Below are 21774 nucleotides of genomic sequence, written 5' to 3'. Positions count from 1 at the left end.
AATACAGTTTTCCTGTTACACAATCCACGACAGGAAAGAAACCCAAATAGCCTTTTAATTCTCATCTTCTGTACTACAAATGCTTTGGAACTAGGACTCCTAGAGAAAGCAATGTTTCTATACTGCTTATCACATACTAACCAGTCTGCTCTTATTTCTAAAAACACTGTCAATAATGGATTTCAAATACATCTAGCAGCATTGGTTCAAATGCTTAACATATGCACAGATGCATAAAGCCTCCGTGGCTTCCCAGAACTGCAGGATGTAGGCTAACAAGCACCACAGTTATACCTGCAAATCAACTGAAGCCACTCTGATGGTGAACTTCCCATCTGGGAGCAGGTGACAACTAGTGGATTCTCAGAATTTCTTCTACATGTCAGGATCGTCAGGATGGGAAAAGGCTTCTTAGCAGTCTGAAAGCCTATAAGCAGTTCTCAAGCATATAAGCCCAGCTTGAGAACTGCTAGGTTTATATGCATGTAAGCACTGAAGAACATGAAACGAGGGAGGGAGACTCACTGACCTCTAGAATAGTTATGGCTTTAACCTCTGTTCACTGCAGCTTTTAATATTAAAATATTTCCTAAAGATTTAATATGCTTGTGGTCACTTCTCTGAATGAAAATTCTCAAAAAGCAAGTAATTGTCTCAGTACACATTTGTACTTTATCATTCACAAATCTAATATTGACTTATCGGAAGTCAGTGAATTACCAATTTAAGCTAAATCAATATACATGTCTCTATATATCTGTGTCTCTGTGTGTGTCAATATGCGTGTTTAAATCAATATATGAGTTTGAATTGGAGTAACTACGTGACATAAAAATACCTAAGTCTTTAGTTACAACACAGTAACTTGTAAAGTGGCTGTCTTCCAACATTACAGCTTTCCAGCTACGGCAGTTCAAGCCTGGGATAGAAAACCAGTTTTATTATCTCTGTGTAAGAAGCATTCCATACAATGAAACATTATCAGTAGCTACTACTTCGGGAACTACAAAGCCAATACAGTGCTGTTGGGGAAATACCTCCATTACAAATATATTCATACTATAAAAATTCAATAGAAATATATACATATGACAAGAAGTACCTGCTGATATGCTCATTTCAGACTTAGTACCATCACACTTAAAATCAAGATAAAATTCAAGCTCATCTGGAGAACTACAGCACTAGCCAAATTAGAAATTCTCTGATATCGACTTCAATAAACTGTACAACAGCTCAACTCAAAAGGTTTAAATACAAATCACTTACTAAAAATTATCTTTGCACCAAAGTTGATTTCATACCTTCGATAGGATCAAAAATAAAAATCAAAAGTAAAGAGTCGAGGAAAAAGACATCCTGCATTGCAGGCTTACACTGTCCAATGATAATAAAAAGGTTAAATGCAGGCATGTGCAAACAACTTTCCTGCCTATTGCCAGGCTTATGCGAATAACTATCTGACAAAGCTCCGAGAAGGCTACTTGAGAAGAGTCATCACTTCTATGACCTTGACACTGGTTGGTCCCACAACTTATATACAATTTAGTGATGTGCGAGAACAGATGATGGTGCAATACATAGAAATGGCAGCATTTAAAATTCATAGTAGCATAAGGCCATTACTTTTCCCACTGGGCCACTTGAACTTTAATAATGTCTGACCTAGTTGGCCAATAAGTTCTAGCAGCAGACAGAAGAAAATTGCCAGTATTAGATACTGTTCGAATGATTTTTCATTTAGAAAGACTTAGAAGTTCCTTTAAGAACCGAGCACCGATTCTTCCTGTAGACACCTCATTTTTGGTGTCTGTTGTAACGGCCAATATATTATAAAACAACTGCAGACTATGAACAATCTGATTCAGACATGAAAAAAATAAAATGCAGAGGTAAATACAAATTATCAATACTGGCAATGATCACAAAATAATGCCAGCTCTTCGCAGAGATAGATTCCACCTTCTTTCACCCACACCACAAAAATCTGACTTTCAATAGCAGTAATACAAGTGAAACTCAAAATATGCCATATTCAAATGATTACAAAGTATTTTTGATCAAGCCCCCCAAATGAAAAGAGAAGTCAGAATAAAGATGTCATTTTTTCCATTCACATATATATGCTTATGATGAGAACAACAACATTACAGATAAACATTGGCAGATATTATGGTTAAAAATGGAACTCTGAAAACACAGGAACAGAGAAGTGGTATTTCCAAGTGAAAAGAAACTACTTTTTGATCTTATTATCTTACTAAGCAAGTACAGAAAATAGATAGTAATTTCCCCAAGATATTGTTCTGATATTTTTTCTTTCCAGAGTCAAACAGCACAGCATTTGCTGTATGAATGTTTGAAACCAACTTAAATGCCAAACACACACAACTGCCTTTGTAAGTAAAGATGTTTCACTAATGTTTCAAGTAAAGTCTCTTCCATAAAACCATAAAATTATTTTGTAAGGTTCAATTTTCAAGCTGAAAAATATTTTCAGATGCAATACAGAAAACAAATATATTCACAACACAGGTTTAAAAATACGTCAGTGCTAAAATATGAAATTAAAAGTCTCAAATACTCTGACATCAGGCTTCAACTATTGAATTTTTTCACCTTACACATACCAGAACTTCTCTGGTACCCTTTGATCATCTAGTCAGGGAGTCCATTGATAAAAAGAAACTGAAAGGAATCAAATAGGGTTTGCCTCCCACACACACCTTGATAATCACAGTACTTGTCCTCCACATCTCCTGGTATTCTCTAAAATTCTCCTTTTAACTTTACCAATAAAATTTCTTAGAAAATTAAATTAAAAAAACCAAAGCCTGAGACTAACATAATCAGATGATTTGCTACATTCCTGTCCTCAGCTACTTCAAGTTACTTGGCAAGAAGAAAAGTCTCTTAACATCTAGGAAAGAATCAGTGAACACATCCCAAAAGCAGAGGCATACAGCAGCATACCAGAGACTGAGAGAAAAAAGCAGAATCTCTGCAAATTCCTTGGTTGCACTTAACTGTCTATCATCCACACTTTATTTCAATTTACTTCAGTTAAGATTATACAGAAAACATGTTTGCAAGTTTGAAATCTTTCTCTTAGTACCACAATCTAAATGTTGAATCATTAGACAAGAATACACAAAAGTTGCAGTTACCTGATGACGGTTGTGCAAAGAAAGATGCTCATAGGCTGCAATAGCAATGGACCTCAACAAGCAGTTAAGGCAAAGAAGCTACAATTAAAACCAGAGATTTATCCCTCACCTTTCCTATCTGCGCTTTTGATAGGGCCAAGGTCCATACATTGAAAAAACATTCACTTAGCAGGCTATTACTGGAAAGAAATATTTGATATTTTAATTTTGTGCTCATCTTCCTTTTTGTATGGATAACTCTATTGTGCTACTTCCCCTTCCTGAGGAAAAGAATTGGACTATAGAATACCTTGACAAGAGAAGTTTTTCAGACTCCAATCTTAAATTTTCTCATTGTGGAGAAAGGGGAAAATCATTCAACTTTACACTTTTTTTCTTCAAACCTGTATTGTCCTGTATAAACTGTATTAAATTTAATTTTAGAAAACAATTTTTATGAGTGAATGGCAATTTGAAGCTAATTAGACTGTTCATTTTATGTTAAAAAAATTAGCCTATATGTAAAAAGCATATCTGTGCCAATTTGAAACTAAATAAATCCCCAAACACCCTTAAACAATTTGCTCCTAAAAATATATAATCAAATTTAGAAAACTATAAATTATATTTAAATTTATTATTTACAAGCAATTAATTATGAAGACAGCCAGGTGGCTTTCATTACATAAATTACTGTTAATGACACTTGCCTCATGCTGCTACTGTATTTAGTATTTGCATGCATCACATGTCAAGCACATACACTGTTGCACAGCTCTCCAGGGTAAAAAGTGAACACCTTAAGTCAAAAAAGCTTCCAGTAATCCAATCAAAATTGTTAATTCCTTAAACAAGTCAGGATCTTATCAATGTTTCCCATACAGGACATAATATAGATATATTATAGATATAAAATAAGAATTTTAGCTCTGTGAAACACAGATGATACAGAAGAGTAGTTTTAAGTAAATTCCAGTTTTGGGAATGATACAGATTTAAGACAAGAAATAAATCCATTTATAGCTAGTACCTTTGAGATTTTTAGTCTTAAGCCCTAAATATTGTTTGTCATGTAAACGTTTATAATTTTAAAGCTACTTGTAAGTAGAAAACAAAAGAAAAAAAAGAGAGTAATTTTTGTCTATCTACCTAGCTGACAGTACAGTACTTTGCTTGTATCTATAAGTTACTGTTCCATATATGTAGATATTTACAAAGTCCACTTTCGGCCCCAGGCATATAGCTTACTGTGCCACAGAGGGAATAAACTAATTTAATTGACTACTTACTTCCCACTGGGAAAATGGCAGAAACGCACCAAGAAGGAGACCCTGCTGTTCCTTTTTACTAGGGGTCTTCCAGCATTTTTTTTCAAAAAGCTTTCTACCTAAAACTGGCAGGCAATATGAAGGGAACACCTGACAAGAGATGATCACAATATTGCATTATTCTATCCTAAAACTTCTCTAATCTTCTTTCCCACTCCTACAACAGGATTTTGCTTTCCCTTCCTCCTCTTTCCAGAGGATTTATTTTTTGGTGTTCTCCACACTGCTCTGAAAATCTGCACAATGACTGTGTGCTTTGCTTCCTGCAGGGCCGCAGAAAAGGTTGGGTTTCCAGGTGAACTCTTATTCCATGCGTTAACTGAACAGAATCATCTCTGATGTAAACAGTCAATAGGTTCACCATATAGTATTACTTTCATCAAGCACCATTTGACCAGTCTTTGTTGAATGGGCCCAGAGGCCTTGGTAAATAAATGTGGAAGCCAAAGGAGAAGGAAAATTAGTTCAACATCAAACACTTGTTCTATGTTAAAATAAACTGAAGATGACCTCAACATGCATCAAGTCATATGGCATGACTCACTGACACTTCTTAAATTTCTGGGAGTTGTAAAAAACATAATAAAAATATACGTTGCCATCTTTACATTAAGCACTAAGGCCCAGACTTAAAAAAAAAAAAAAAATCCATGCAAAGAGAGTAACTAAACTTTACTGGAATTCAGTGAAATTTGATTGTTAACATGCTTCAGCCAGCTTTCAAAAAGGCCTCACACAAAACATTGCAACTCTGTCCTCTCCCATTTTAAAGTCTCTATATTTTACAGTAAAGCAGTGATGGCCACAGAGGCTTTTTCTCCTTCAGATTATTTTTTAATTTGTTCATCACATTTAAATACCAGGTCTTTGTATGTTACCTAACTTCTACAAGTGGCAAATTAGCAGAACTAAGACATCAGAAAACAGTGGAAATTGAGAAGATGGAGAAAAAAAATATTCTGTACATTTCTGCGTGTTAGTCAGTAACTAACAACTTCTCTGATATACTCTTGTAAAAGAGTGTATTTTGTACAAGCCAGAGTCACCCTTTTCACTTTTAACTAAAGGGCTTCTGAACATGTTTCCCAATCAAAACCAGGGATGTCAAGACCTACTTTATAGAAACCAAAAGATTTAGAAGGAAGAAAGGGGCTAAGCCATAAATTAATACTTATTTGGGGTAGATATGCTTTGTTTTCAAACTTCTCCTTTCAAGAATAAGGAAAGTTTCTTCTGTCAACTTCCATTTAGAAATAATTTCTTCTTTCTCACAACAGTAAAGCCTTAAGGCCAAAAATGGAAAAAATGCCATGAATGTAATTTTTAGCACAGCAAACACACAAATACTTTGTCTCTCAGTACCTCAAAGTATTTTGTTAATGCACCACTTTCCACTAAACCAACCACAAACAAACCTTTAACTTAAAGTTATGGCTGTTGATATGTAATCTGTTACCTGGATTAAAAAAACAAAAAAAAAAAACCAAAAAAAAAAAAAGCAGAAGGCCTCTCCAGCCACCTAATCACCATATCAATGACACATGCCACAACAGAGAAGCACTAGTTTATTTGATTGATCATGGTAGATAAACTCCAAATAACAGAGAAATTAACAAATGCTTGACATTTGCTCAACATCCATTATTCTGACACTGCTTTCAGGATTTCAAAGCCTGGGAGTATGCTTAATCAACATTCATATTCCCTAGTGAGCTACAGGCACCATATTGCGCCCCGCCTTAGTACTGATGAAAACTGCATATTGGCCATTTCCAAAATGTTCTGGGACTCCACACAGGGCCCCTTCCCTCCCTTGTTCCTGTTCTGCAGTTTTCTTTTAAACACTTCCAAGACAAAAGCATCTGCCAGTTTTCCTCTCTGGGGATGTATGCAAAATGAACTTAACAGTTTTAAGGCAGGAGAAACCCTCACATCTAAATTCATTCATAGGACAGAAAAGGGCCTAAGAGGCCTCTCTAGGGACAAAACCCTGCTGAAATTTTCCCCGACAACAGTAGGAGCTTTATAAAATCTAAGTCCAGACAATTTCCAATTCAAATGCCCAGCATAGCATGACCTTTGTCAGATCTATGAGCCCTAGATGCACCCACTATTTTTTTATTCTAACCAGCACAGACATTAGACAGGGCACTACTGCTAAGCAGGAGGTTGAATATTTGCATGCTCTTCTATTGTGAAAATGTAACAGTGACAGCACTGTGTCGAATTCTTTTCCCCCTAGAACTTTAACTCCATAGGAGAGGCATAGCTGACAGATGACTCTCCCAACATCTGTGTTATGTACACTGCACAGCTGAGGAACCTTGGATCACTGTCACAGCTTCTCAGAGATGACCTACACCTTTCTTACATCTACCCATGATCAAAAAAGTAAAATAAAAATTTGAAAACACTGGTTTTTTAAATGAAAAGTAAATATGGCAAGAAAGATTAACATAATTTAGTCATTAAGCTGTTCACATAGCAGCTCACCATATGTTGTATAAATGTCCTATACAAAATAATTTATCAGACCTGACACGTTGCACATCATATTGTATTATTTAATATGCTTACTAAAATTTCATGGATCAAGCGCCACTTCTGAACACACAGAGAAAGCCCTAGAAAATATTTCTTCATCTTTCATGATTTATTTTGATTATCTTTTACAGCTACGTGATAAAGTGGAACTTGCAAAATTATAAGGTTAAGGTTTACACAGCTATTGCTTCATATACTACAATATAACAAATGGCTCCGTGTCTATATACCATTTTACTTGCATTTGCTATTCAGAAGCACATTAAACGCAGCACATTGCTTTTGACTGCATATTTTAATAATTTTAACTGGTTATTTCAGTAAACACTGATCCACTAATGCAAAGTTCCACTGATATATGTATCTATCTCTGTCTCCTTGATAAAGAGACTAAAGAACTAAGGATTACAAAATAAACTAAAGCAAACAATTAATAAGTGATTCATGTTGACCACCCCATACCTGTAAGCACAACCACCTGTCACTGGTGAGGTCTGTGTCCAAATAGCAAACTAAAACAAAAAGTATAAGCAGGACGCTTGTGGATTATAGTTGTTGGCTAACCAATGAGATTTGTTTGGAAAAAAACCCTCCGCACTTAGAGGACACATCAAACAGACAGATATGGCTACAAAAAAAAATATTTAGACTGAAACCATGCATTTATTCCATAAAGGATCATTTTCCTTTTTCTCTCTCAGACCACCAATGTCAAAGGAATACAATACAAATGAGATAAAGAATGTAGTCTGACTTCTCCTTTGGTCAATAATGAAATTCTCCTGTTTCTAAAAAAGGAAAACATATTCCTGTGTCAGACAACTCATGTGATGAGGTGATTAAACACTGCATTTGGAATGGAACTTGCTTGGCCTATTGGAGTAACTGCCAACTGGTCAAAGCAAATCTTCCTTTTTAAGCTTTGTAAGAACCAGAAGTCTACCTTATGAGTTATTTTTATCTTTTTATATTTTGTGTATCCAAGATAATGTGTTTGTCTAGGAAGATGCATTGCTCAGCTGTGTTGAAAACTGAAGAACAGCTGCATTGACAACAGGCATTTTATATTAATGCTGGAAATGGCTGATGTTCAATAGCCTTTTCATCTGTAGGAACCTACACTCACTCTCTGGCTATCAGTTATCGTACTTTGCACCAGTTGTAGTCTCATAATATGCATCTGCATCCAACAGAAGTAGTGCAATAAAGAACTGGTCGTTACCAGTATCAACAGTGGACTGATAAGAAGTTCTGCCATCTCCTAGCCAACCACAAATGAAAATAGAGATACATAGCATCCTTATTGCTGTCTGGGTCCTCAATTAACAGTGAGGAACTCCAAAAGTCCCTTTATATTAATTCAGTCACAGAAGTGAGTGTTACTTCTATTTTGGCCATAGTTTTTATGTTGTCTTTGGAACAGTTTCAGATAGTCTGCATTACACAAGAGACTACCTTTGCTATCACATGGGTCTTACTCGAAGAAATATTTGACAACATTCTGCTTTCTGTGGAAGAAGAATGTGTACTATCTTAGGACATTTTTATTCAGTGTTGAAGCTTCTGGAGCTATCTGGAAATAAATGCTGTCAAATGCTTCCAAGACCGTGCAGGCCTAGATACAGATATGCAAACAGAGGACATTCACCCTTCAGCATTACATCCTGACTGGAAGCCATTTTGTCAGTTTGGATGGATGAGCAACACTTGCTTAAATATCTTAGAGAAGGATAAAGCTGGGGACTGAAGTTCAAGAATTCTCCAGCATAAAGCAATGAGACTGTCACTACCAACCAGGCTACTGGATATCCCAGAGTGTACACTGGAAGGGACAGTGTATTCCATTCATACGACTACAACATTCAAAATGTTACAGGCACCAGAATTTATAAAAACATGCATGAAAAGAAACCGTAAGATAGATAAAAATGCTTTAGTTGCTGACAAAGCAGAAGTTTTCAACCTAAAGCATTTACAAACCAAAACATTTTTCCCACAACAGGAGTAAATTCCTGTTTAGCAAATATAAGCTTGCTGTAAAAAAAAGTTCATTTACTTTGAATTCTTCATTTGAAGTCCATAGACAACAAGGACTCCATGAAATACAAGCTGAAATCTAATGATAGAGCACGAAATCTTAGCATGCCAATGGGAGTTTGAAATCTACTCGTATGGTACTAATTAGTCAAACAAATAAATGAAAAAGGCTTTTATCCATCACCAGATCTGAAGAAAACACAGTGGTTTTTTTCCACTCCTCTTCCAAAGCTGTTGATTTTTTTTTTTTTTTTGGTAATAATACTTTATTAAGGCTTGTCTTAGAAGACAATTTTAGTAGAATCAGTTACTTTATTCCATACTCTTACAGAAATGAGTCCTTACCATTATTTCTCTCAGTTTGAAGTATAATACAAGCTTCTGAGACTTTCACATTGCAAATATATACGGTATTTTCGCCAGGAACTTCAAGGAGTAAACAATTAAAAAAATGACTCTCATAGAAGCATATATGTTATTTTATTAAATGATGTGATAAGCTTAGGGGCATATATCAGGACCAAAATGGTTGTAGTCATTAATTTAAGTAATAAATCATAGGTCCTGCCAACAATGGCAGCAAACATATGCTAACAAGAAAATGTATTATTTAATATTGTCATGTGTTATAAAAATGTAAGTGTTCAGGACATGTCTTAAATTTTTATAATAATATGCATTTAATACATTACTGTTTTGACACATACAAGAATCAAATTTATAGGTCTCATTCGGCACTTGCTTTCTCTTCTGTGAACACAGAATGGATTCCTGAGGGAAAAAAAGCTCAAGAAGTGAATGTCTCAAATAGATGTAGGCAACTAAATCGAGTTGTTTGTCTTGCTGTCTTGAGGTAAATATCATAAGCATTGAATCTCATTAGAAAATGAAAACCAACATATTTGCCTTTATGTAAACAGAAATTTTCCCTGAAAGTTCCCAGGAAATTCAAACAACTATGAAGTTTATCTATATCTATGGACAGCAAAAGATCTTATTATTTGCTACAAAGTTAAAAAAATTATGTACAATTCTTACAAACAGAATGTTACTACTGAATAACTCTCAATGAGCCTGCTAAGTTACAAAAATAGCAGAAGTTTTATTTTCCACTATGTCTTATTATTTGTTTCCTACATCAGTTTAAATAATATGATGGAATGCTACAATGGTTTTCACCAACTGCATCCCTTGCAAAAATGCCAAAACCAACCCCAAATCTATGTTGGTTATTATAAACACGATTTATTCCATTCCTTCCGTTCATAGTGACCCTCCTCTCAGGACTGTGAAAGCTGGACAGAACACATGATCTGATTCAAGTCCTGAGAGATCTGAAAGTGTAGGAAATGCAGTGATGCTTTTTGGCAAGCCCAGCCACACTAAACAGAACCACTGTGTCTACACCCTTCCCACACTGCGACTCTGTTGTTGTACAGCCTGCTGCATAAGGTCCCTCTGCAGGAGGGTCAATTGTTTCTAGGAAGACCACTGCTTTTTCCAAGCATTTTTGCTTTGCTTTAAGGAAATTGTCTGGACAATAACACTCCTATTAACATTCTGTTTTGCTTTCATTTTCAGTCAACTCCTCCAGGTATCAGCACAGTTTTTTCTTGGAAGTGCTTCACTCAATGCTTTAAAACACTTGAGGAAGCAGTGATCAGAGTATGGAAACCAAATTTTCTTCATTAAATCTACTGAAGCAGATATTAAAAATGCATTTAATATACTGGGGATGGCTGGTGGGCATCACTGACTGTGACAGGCCAGTTACTGATGAGCTGCTGTCAGACGGCCTTCTCAGCAGGGATCTGTGTCTAAGGCTGCTGAAGGACAGCAATATCTTCCCTTGTGTGTAAGCTCTATTCATCTCCCAAGTATTTACTAAATCACAGACCTCTGCACACAAACCCAGTGTTTCAGCGCATGCTAACAAATGATGGATGGCCTAGTCAATTCGTTATGTCCTGAAAGCGTGATTTTCTGCCATTCCAATCATCAAACCTCTAGAGCCTTCAGAGCTGATCAGTCCTGGAGAATATATTTTGCAGGCTCTATTAAAGGAGTAGAGGTTCTTTCCATTAGTCTCAAACTTTTTTTTTCCTGACTGATTTAAAGACAACTCCCTCCTTCCCCCCTCCTTCCAACAGCACCACCGCTACCACTCTTATCTGTGCAAAGTATTCAGGGCATGTACCGTTAGTGTGTTAGTAAAATAGCACGCCTGGAACACCAGCCACTTAAAAGACAGATTTTGTTTGTGACTACTATAAAACACGACAATCGTTTATTTAAATTCATCTATATGTCTTTATTATGTAACCTAGACAACCCCCAAAACATTTTGTAACTTAGCTTCTTTGATCAAATACCTTTTACAGCAAGGGAATGCTCAAAAGGACCCATTTTCTTTGTATTTGCCTAGTGAGACATATCAGAGCTCTCTTAATTGTGTTCCTCCTAAAACCATAAGCCACTTAGGAATAAACTTCCGATGTTCCAAAGACAGGTTAGCTGTCAAAGAAATAAAGCTTCTAGATTTCACCCTTTTCATAGCAAGGCAATGTACTTGACAGTCTTTCTTCTACATGCTAGAGGAGAAATTTTATTTAGCTTACCTATTCAGTTATCTATAGAAGCAGAATATATCTACCTCACACTTCTTATTCTGAAACACTGAGCTCCAAATGAATTAGTCCACAGCTGCTGAAGAGTTAGCTGTCTACAGTACAGCACAGGTTTTGAATGTAGTATAACAGATATGACTAAACTTTAGTTAAATAAGCATCTGGTTACTCTGAAATGCAAGGACCTTGAATTTCCTGGCTTGCTAGGTGTGATCCAGCCATAGCCAGCACAAACCAATCCACATTGCCCTACTGTTCGCCTCAACCTTGACCTGCAGATTAAACTCACTTTTATTGCACACAAAGGTCATCTGTGTTAGGTCAAAATTCAAAGTCCCTTGTCAGCTAAGGTTGATATATTCCAACCTTTCCTACTCTAATGCATCAAATTTTTCATGGTGAGGTCATATTCAGCAGACAGTGTATTCAGCAATTTATCGTGCCATTGTAATATAGCCCAGAATATGACTGTCCAAAAAACAACACATGAATAAAATATTTTCCCTTCTGATGTGGCAAATTCCCTCTGCTCATAAAACTCTAGCCTGGACTTGTTTGCAGGCTTCATAAGAAGGATACAGTATGGAACTGTTTCTGAAATACAATCAAGAATTAGCATTTTTATCATCATTGTCCTTAAGTACAAGCAACATGAATATAATGGTATCCTAAAATCCACAAGTCAATTAAAATGCACATATGGTCAGTGTTAAAACTTCCACTTCATCCTTCCTTAACAACCACCATAATCTGGCCCTTAAATCTACAGACATCTGTTGGTCTATCTGATGACACCAAGCTTGCTTTAGAATGAAATACTTAGCAAAAAACAGTGCCATAAGACTTCTATTCCTCTCCTACTGGTGATTATCACAACCATGGAATTTGTGAAGTGGCAAAAATTACAATCAAATTAAACTTCACGAAGCAACACAGTAAGTTACACTGTGACCAATACAACTCCTTCAGCTTTGACATGGAAAACTATTTTCTTTCTCTTTCTTTCTCTTTCTGCCTCTCCTCCTTTCTCTTTTTTCTTTCCCTTTCTTTTTAGCATTTTTCCTTCTCTATTTTCCTGGTTTATTTTCATTTTTCTTTTCCTTTTATCTCTTTTTTTCTCCTCTTTTTTCTCTCCCTTTTTTCCCTTGCATTTTCTTTTACCTCTTGTCTATATTCTCAGTTTTTCTGTCTGTCTTTCTTTTCTCTCTGTATTTTTATTTTTCTTCTCTTTCTTTCTTTTTCTCTTCCTTTTTCTCTCTCTTTCTTTTCTTCTGTATTAAACATGAGCACCTAATGCTCAGCTGTAACAGACTCAGAATGCATTTTCAAATTATCAGGAACTAATTTCCATGTCTGGTTTAAGAGGCTGCCTCCAATCATTGCATTTCACTATCAAATCTTCAAAGGACATAGGATTGGCTTCTGAGTGGTTTGTATAAATTCCTCAAGGCCAAAAAGGCTTTCCCTTTCCTCAGCCAAAATGAATTTCACAAGTGTACCAAGTCCTGTTCTGTGTGTTGGTTTTGTTTTTTTTTTTTAAATGAACTGTACTGTGATGTGTAGCACTTTCCATATTGGAAGGGGAAAAGGTTAAGAGAGACGGACGAGACTTATCAGTACTCAAGACTTCAAAAAGTATAACCTTAATTTTGGTTGTGTATTTCAAGCAAGATTTCAAGATTAACCTTTAAAATAACTTTCCATTTTGCTAGGATGGACAACATATACGTGAATGCTTGTAAGGAAGAGGATGACTAAATTTACAAAAATTGTAACAGAAAACTACAATAGACTTCCCTCAAAATTAACTTTCATGTTGACACATGCTTATACATATAATCTACTTTTTAGTTAACAGATAACACACACACAACTCCAAAAAAAAATTTTCCATCTCTTTCCAAACAAATCTAGAAGGCACTCATGTCCTGAAGACCTAGAATTTACACTTGCCAACATACGAATTTTCTGTCTAAATCCTGTCTGTTGGTATTGGAGAGCCCCAAAACTGAGCAAAACTTTATTTCCCATTCTACTCTGAAAGCTTCCACTGCTATCAATAGCAAGCTGTTAAGTATCTTACACTTAATCTGATGAAAAATGGAGGAGACAAAGTTCTGCTGAGTTATACGCTGATATAATTTCTGTCACACAATACTTTACATTATAGGGAAGGATTAGCATTCTTCCTATTTAGGGTCAGAGCATAAGCAAAGAGTGTTTTAGCAAGACATACCAAATCCAACCAGTTACACACTCTTCAAGGCTTGTTCACTGACATATACAGTGAAAAGAGAAAACGTGTACCACCTTCTGGTTTAGCCCATCAGAGCCGTAATACCTTACAGTAAATATCCTACCAGGGGTTCAAATAGAGAGAACATCTTTCCAAAAGGAACAGTCTCAGTTCAGAGCTCAAATAATTACTTTGTATAATAAATTTTTATTCAAGATTATGTTGAATATGCTACATTTTATTGTAGGTCATTTCTGAAAACTTATATATTATTAAGTTTCTTTTCAAATAATGAGCAAATATCTCTTTCTCATCTCTTATTATCAATTTGTTTACCTGTAAGGTTAAATGCACCTTCAAGTACATAACAAATTTTAAATTATATTAGCCTTTTGCTACTTATAACAGACAAAACCAAACAGCAGTGTAAAACTTTGTTTACAGGACACTAGTGCAAAGTATTTACCACTTCGAAATAGACAGAGTGGAAATATACCAATGGCCATTTAGCATCTCCCTCCACGTCTCTGCATCCCCTACTAACATCTACTTTCTTTTCTCTTATGAGCTGGTCTACTGAAATCAATCAGGTGGTTTACACTGGCAAAGCACGAATTTATTTCATTGTTAAGTAGTGAGAATATAGAAAAGCAGAGGGACCTTAAAATATGCCTTTATACTTTCTTTTTTTTTTTAAAAAAAATAAGTTTTTAGTACCCATAGGCACAAAGGCAACTTTCTAAATGAGACTTGCTAGATCAGTGTTTGCAGAGTAAAGAAAAACAGCCTAGTTTTTCTGCTCTCCAAAATAATTAACCAACTACTCAGACAGCAGAAGTTACAAGAATTATATTAGTTTTGCTATGATGAGAGCCTTTCCAGGTAGAAGAGAGTGCAACTGGAGTGTCACACACCAGTAGGCTGCCTGCTCATAGATAAGATGTCCCCGTCTAATATACCTGTGCTTGAGTCCTGAGCCTAGAGCTCTGAAATCCATGGAGACAGCTAGCTGCCCTCTGCTCTTGAGCTTCACTGTCCTCCTTCCTTGCTAACAGCAGCTCCAAGGAGCACTACAGTAGAAGTCAGAGAATTCTTCTTCCATCTTGACTCAATCTCCAGGCTCCATTAACAGCAAGTATCAGAAAAAAGAAACAGAAAGGAGAAGAAAAATAAAAGAGGGAGATGAAAGAGAGGAGCAGCTCTACCTTCCCATTTCCCATTGCAACCATCTTAGGCTTATCAGTACTGCTTGATAATCTAAGCAACAGCACAAAAGCAGAATGAAATTATTAATGAAAAAGCAATATACTTCCTTGTAAATAAAACTGACTGGAAGAAGAAAATCAGAGGCCTATCTACTCCCAACTCTAAAAACCAAAAAGAGAGGCAACAATGACACTAGGAAAGAGGAAGAAAAAAATGTTAACTCCATCTTGCTGGTAAAAGAAATAAAATTTATGCCATACATTTAAACTTCTGTAAGGTTTTTGTTTCCGTATGAACCATCAATGAGAAGGTGAAAAAAAATGAGCAGATAATAAACAGATTATATTTTCCAATTTATGTTCTGTGACATTACTATACAGATACATCTTTTTTAAAAATGGAAAATCTTGTTGGGATGCTTTCCAAGTCTGATGTCACTTAATAAAGCTATCTGCAATTTGGAGAAAGAGTAGCATAACTACTGAAAATGTGTGTAAAACATGAAGTGATATCAAATAATGAAGAAGACAGGTTATGAATGCAGAGGAACGTGCATCACTTGATATGCTCTGGGAACAAAGACTGTGTGCATTCCAGTAATCAAACATGAAGTTTAAACCAAATATCCATTCTCAAATATAAAGTATATCAATATGAACCTGTGCACCACGTTTTTCTCTTGCTTATTGAAAAAAATGGAAGGAGGGGTGGGAGGGGAAACTTCTTCTCTCACATTTACATCAGTTTTCCTTACATTTCTGCTGTAAGAAAAGCTCTTCCTAATCACTATGAAGGAAGCTTTCACAGAAGGGACATGAACAGGACAGTATTTCTTTGAATAGATGCACAAAAGAAAAGTGAAGACCTGCACAGAGCAGCTGCTATAAATTCTAATACTTTGAAATCCTAGTACTTTGAAAACCTCTATAAACATGGTTTGCACTCAGGCTCAAAAAAGAATTTTTTTTTTTTTTTACAGGAATAAAAGTGAAAATACTGAAAGGGAAGTTGGGCTAGAGGCACTAAGTTTGTTTAACAACTTTAAGTAAGGAAGAGAAAGAACACAGACTACGCTAATTGTGCTATGGAAGAATATAGCACTCCTAGATGGAATGAAATACATTTCACAATAGTTCAATGGAAGAACTTGAAAGGCACGTTTTTTGGAATCTCTAGAAGATGCAAGGCTTCTGAGCCAACTTGCACTGTCAGAAGGTTTCTAGAATCCTCAATTTAAGCACAACATAGTGTAAGAAACTCAAAGACTCAGAACAGAACCAAACCAGGAAAAACTTTGCAGAAGAAAAAATGAGATAGCACTGTAATGAATTGGATCAGCAAATCTTACACCCTTAGAAAGCCTGGCAGAGACCAGGAGGGTCGTCAATCAAAAAAAACCTGCAATATTCAATCAGAATTAGATAGGAAGAAGAACAGCAAAATATGTATAAGATATAGATTTGAGAAGGGTCCAGTCATTTGTCAACCATGTTCTACAGGTGAGAAGCTTCAGGAAAAATTTCTGAAGACAAACTATGTATTCTGCCATATACAGAAGAACTGATATTTTTCTTCCCCTGGAAACAACTAAACTGAAGTACTGGAATATCAGCTTGAGTGTGAATCAAACCCTTAGAAGCTGGACTTTTCTGGCCAAATTAAAATAGTCTTTGAATACAGTTAAAAGTTTAAAGGTCTAACCTACATCTTTTCACCATAAATAGGTAACGCTAAGGTGATTCTTATGCAGATGATTCTACCTGTAGGCAGCTCTAACTACTACTTAATAGAGAAACAAGCACTGAAAATAAAGAGATTTTAACTTTCTCAGAGTATTTCCTGCAATAGTCTACATTTCCTACAAGTAACCCTACAATAAGTAATCCAATTTAGACTTTAGGTCTCACTAAGAAGAACAGCATCACAGAAGAACACGCACCTGCAGCTAAAGAGAAAGCAGAAGAATAAAATACAGAAGTTACAAAGAAAAACACAAAATATTAGCAAGCAGATAAATTCAGGTGAGAAACAAACCAGAAAAGGCTGTACACTTCAGAAGAGCACAACACAGAACATACAGAATTATCAGTCCAATGGTGTATATGTTAAGAAGATCAAAGGAACTATGTAGCAGTAATCCAATACTGGCAGAGATTTATCGTGCTTAGTGCTCAAAATTACATTTTCATAATCCTCAGGTCATCCAAAAATCCTGCTGTTGAACATGAAGACATTAGAAGACAACTGCTAAGCATGTAACAAATACTTTAAGAATAAATAAATACATTGGTAATTACCAGGCATGGGATACAAAGTGCAGCACTAACAGAACACTAAAGAACAGCAATTTGATTCCTGGGTTTTTATTTTTGCAGAATGACTGGATTTTAAGCAAAGTAGACTAAACCCATGTTGTCTGTAATGTTCCAGGCTTGTAAAAATTTTTTTTGAAGTCTCAATACTTTTATAAAGACACTTACAAACACTATTAGAAGCAGTCTAATTTTGACTTTTTGACATTAATAAATCACATGGCACACCCTTTTGAAGCAGTAATCTCACCTGCTGAAGTTGTTCAATAATAGTAAAGAACAAACTACCCTGTTAAAAAAATTATTTAGATTCACAGGACATGTTGGCAGCCAGCACAATAGCATACCTATACACACTAAATTGTGGCAATAGTTTTACGGAAATTACAGATTATGTTTAGAGAGAAACTGCAGAACAAGAGCATGCCTGTAACAAAGTGCGAACAGTACTTTATACAAACAAAGACCATAAACTGTGAGTCTTCAAGAAACATAACAGACAAGGGAGGAACCAACAGATAAGACACTATTCGAAAAAAAACCTGAGCAGATTGATGCAGAAATCCAAAGACTCTCAAGATCTATGGGGCAGTAGGAACCAGAAATACTTGAAAACTGTCAATTTATGTATTGCATTACCAGTAGAATACTGATCCTTCCCAAGGAAAGACTGAATGTGCAAGGCGAAAGCAGCTATTATGGATGTTAGTTATAACTTATGTTGTACGTTAACATATAATACTGACAAACTGGTTACGGACACGTTCATCACACTGCAAGCGCCATGACAGATTCTGGAATATTAGCTCAAAAAGACTGAATTAGAAAGTTGAGGTGGGGGATTTGTTTGTTTGATTTTGGGTTTCATAAAGAAAAAAAGCGGCCAAAAAGTCCAATCAGACTCTTCTTGTCCTAGAAGAGAACAACACAGGCTTTAGAGTATAAGAAACTTACTCCACAGTTATAAAACACATCACTGAAAAAGCCTCCCCTTTAGCACTTCAGATGGCATACAAGTTTACAAATCTCTGCAGCTGGCCTCTTTTACAAGGTAACAGTTATAGGGACTGCTTGTTTTTCATGTTATAACATGTATCTATTTCAATACATTTCCCTTCCTGCTAAGGCAAGCAGTGGCCTTGGAATGCATTAGTATTGTCACTGCATCTCAAAATCATTAGCCCAACGTATTTTGCTACTTCAAACGTTTTCTGTGAGGGTCTTCTGCACCTGCCCTGCTATGACAAATAAACAGAAAGCCAACAAAGAAACAAAACCTGCTGAGCCATTCACAGAAAGGAGACGTGTAGACCTCCTCAAAATAAACTTAAGACAGACATTTTAAGAAAAGGTATCAATTCACTCATCATTCCAATAGAATATTTTAGCCTTCTTCCAGGATGGACAAACAAAAATCAGAAGAGGCCTACGAGCAGAATTCAGAAGAGGACCTTCTCACCTCATAATGAGGATAATAAGATAACAGTATGTTAAGCCAGCAAATCATGGAAGCATCTACTATAGCTAATCTCTGCTTTTCAGTGTTCACAACACCTGAGCCAGCTGCTTTAGAAAAACCTGACTGACAGGACCTACCTGGCAAACCAACCCAAATTCTAACCTTCTTTCAGGACAGCTTTATAAGGAGACTATAAAAGGAGAACATGCGCATGTGTGTGCATGCACACATGCATATATACACACAAACACTCTCTTCTAATTTCATTAACACCAAAGTGATAAACTCAAGTCTAAGCTCCTTAGACATATGCTGTCACAGTAAGTGGTTTCCCAAGTTGCAAAAGTGCTCTGCAAGGTGAGCTAGGTTTCCAACAATGCAACTCAATGTGCTCACAGAACCAATGCCTTTGCTTTAGTGTCATTTCTCTGTAATGGGGCTATTCCCTCAGCTTGATTTTTAACTACATTACACACTTTCCCGAAAAGGAAAAAGTATTCACTGGATGGGTTAATGTTGGCCCTTTATTCACTTGCTGTAAGCTATACAGAGCTTCAGACAGTTTCCTCAGCCATGCTTGTGGTAAGACTAGCAAGGCTCGCTCAGGACTCATGGGAACGATTTTCTGTTTTGCTTATTTCTCTCTCTCACCAAAGTAAGCACAGCACTTAAAACACCTGCACTTCTCCTGTCCTGAGACAGCACGACCCCTTTCCCCACAGAATCTGATTGGCTTCCTGTCCAATTCTGCACCAGTAATCCTTCCTCTAAACCTGAAAAAAAAAAAAAAAAAAAAAAAGAGAAAAACTTTGCAACATGTCCTTTACCACTCTGTCGTTTTTGGTGGTAAGCAAACTCTGGCAGTGAAGATCAGTGCTTGGAGCACATTCTGTACACCTTCCCACGCTAGCCTAGGGTCATTTGCAAACACCTGACAATTCTGAACGTATCTCAGGCGAGGCAGCAGATGAATGCTTACGTCAGTAGGTGATCCCTTTTCCAGCTTTCAATTGGAGAGCAGCACCAAGTAAGAAGTTATGGGTCTGGAAAGCCCCTTTTTCCTAAGCCACAGGGGCACAGGTATTGCAGGCCAGATTCCACCCTTGGTCTTGGCCACAGAGGAAGGGCCTGAGTCTTAAAGCTTCATCCACGTAAGAAGTGAGCCTCATGAGTGACCCCAGAGCTTTTATTTGGACGTGTGGTGGGGGAGGAGGGGAGAGCACTCTTTACTTTGTGCCAGCTTCTCAGGTCGGAGAGAGTGCGCAGTCCCTGCATCCGGCAGCAGACTAGGTACAGCGAGCTGTCACTTACAGTCAGTGACCGTGTGCGTGTCCAAGTGATTTTGTACCGTGTAGGGCCTGGCACGGGGGGCACCGGCTGGAGCTGGCGGAGCAGCCCCTCACTCGCTCCCTCGCCGGCCCGCAGCCAGCTCGCAGGCCGCCGCCCGGGGCCCAGGCCGCCCGCCCCGCCCCGCGCCGGGCCGGGCTGGGCAGCGGCCCCGGAGGGCAAGAAGCACTTACCTAGGGAACTTCTCCTTCAGCTTCCTCAGGCTCTGCCGGGTGGGCTGCACGCGGCCCAGGAACTGGGCTATTTCATCGTACTGGGCTTTGGTCAGCTTCATGCCTGGCACCGCCTGACCCCGCGGCGGCGGGAGGGGAGAGGGGGCCGGGCTGTGCCGCTCCCCCAGGGCCGCGGCCGCGGCCGCGCCCAGCGGCGAGAGGCAGAAGGACAGAGATGGGGGAGGGGGGGGTCGTGGTAAGCCCGGCACGTCGTTTCGTATCAGCCCGGCACCGGGGAGGCTGCTGTGACGGGCCCTTCCCGGCCGGGGCGGGGCGGGGCGGGGCGGTGCGAGCCGCCATCCCGCGCCGCTCGACTCTGCGCAGCCGCGCAGGCGGGAGGGGAGCGCGGCTTGCCCGGAAATGGGACTGTATGTGGGCTACTGGTGGCTTGGTCGTGCTCGGGTTTCGCACTTAGGCCGTGGCTTTTGCTTTTTGGTGGAGGGGGACGCTGAGGAGGTGCCCGTTTTTGGGCCTTACGGGCCGCTCCTTCCTTGAACGCCTACCAGAGCGGCGTGGGGCACCTCTGGTGCGGCCCCAGTGCGCCCCCGGCCCCGGCCTTGGGGGCCCGGTGTCGTGTGCGGCGGCGGCTGCCCGGGGACAGGGTGTGTTACAGCTGTAAAGCAGAATTTTCAAGGCCGTTTCCAAAAGTCCCTCTGAAGTGACTGTTTCTTCCGGTTTAAACAACAACAAAAAAATGCTGAAGTAGCGGGGCTGGGGCTGCAGATCGTGACAGGGCCCCAGTGTGTGTTACTGCCCTGTGGCCTTGCACACAGAAACAGCTACCGCTGAATTTTAGAAGAAAACTGTCCAAGTTTATGCTTGGATTTAGTTCAGAGTTTGTTAGGTCTCAAACTTAAGCAGATGCTGTTATGGAATATTTAAATATCAGTAAATATGTTGCAAGCCTTAGTTTCTGTGCTGGGCATTTTTAATAACTTTCATTGACTAACTTGGAAAACAGGTATGTCCTTTTATAAACAACATATAAAACCGAGAAGTTCTGAAGACAACCATGCATTTGCCTGAGAAATACGAATATTCCCTTTAATTTCAGTTTGATCACATTCACGAACTACATACAGGCTAACCTTGAGGTTTCAGGCATTTAATCTGTGAAATTTGCTTTAAATCTTATGAACTTAAATTTTTATTTTTATTGATTTTAAGTTCTATTCACTTGCTTTTTCTCTTGAAAGCTTTAGGATCGTACTTTTAAGTTTTTTAGCATCTTAGCCAGAAACTTTACAAAGTTTCTTGCAAGAGTACAGGATCTGAAACTTCAAGGAAAAATGAACGGTGTGGGTATGCCAGCAGGGTCAG

General features: G+C 37.9%; 1 protein-coding gene across 7 annotated transcripts in view; it reads right to left on the bottom strand.

The window, feature by feature from the left end:
* CDIN1 (CDAN1 interacting nuclease 1) overlaps positions 1–20710 on the bottom strand; it is a 138969-nt gene extending 118259 nt beyond the window's left edge. For all 7 annotated transcript variants that reach the window (XM_086749365.1, XM_086749361.1, XM_086749362.1 and 4 more), the window contains exon 1: positions 20416–20710. In XM_086749365.1, the coding sequence (XP_086605491.1) occupies positions 20416–20516 (101 nt within the window). In that variant the 5' untranslated portion in view covers positions 20517–20710. The remainder of the gene's footprint in view (positions 1–20415) is intronic.
* Between the last annotated feature and the right edge of the window lie 1064 nt (positions 20711–21774).

This window comes from Chlamydotis macqueenii, chromosome 5 (genome assembly GCF_036417535.1).
Source record: "Chlamydotis macqueenii isolate bChlMac1 chromosome 5, bChlMac1.mat, whole genome shotgun sequence".
In the NCBI taxonomy this organism is placed as follows: Eukaryota; Metazoa; Chordata; class Aves; order Otidiformes; family Otididae; genus Chlamydotis; species Chlamydotis macqueenii.
The sequence above is the reverse complement of the archived record's forward strand: the minus strand, read 5'-3'. Positions and strand labels throughout refer to the sequence as shown.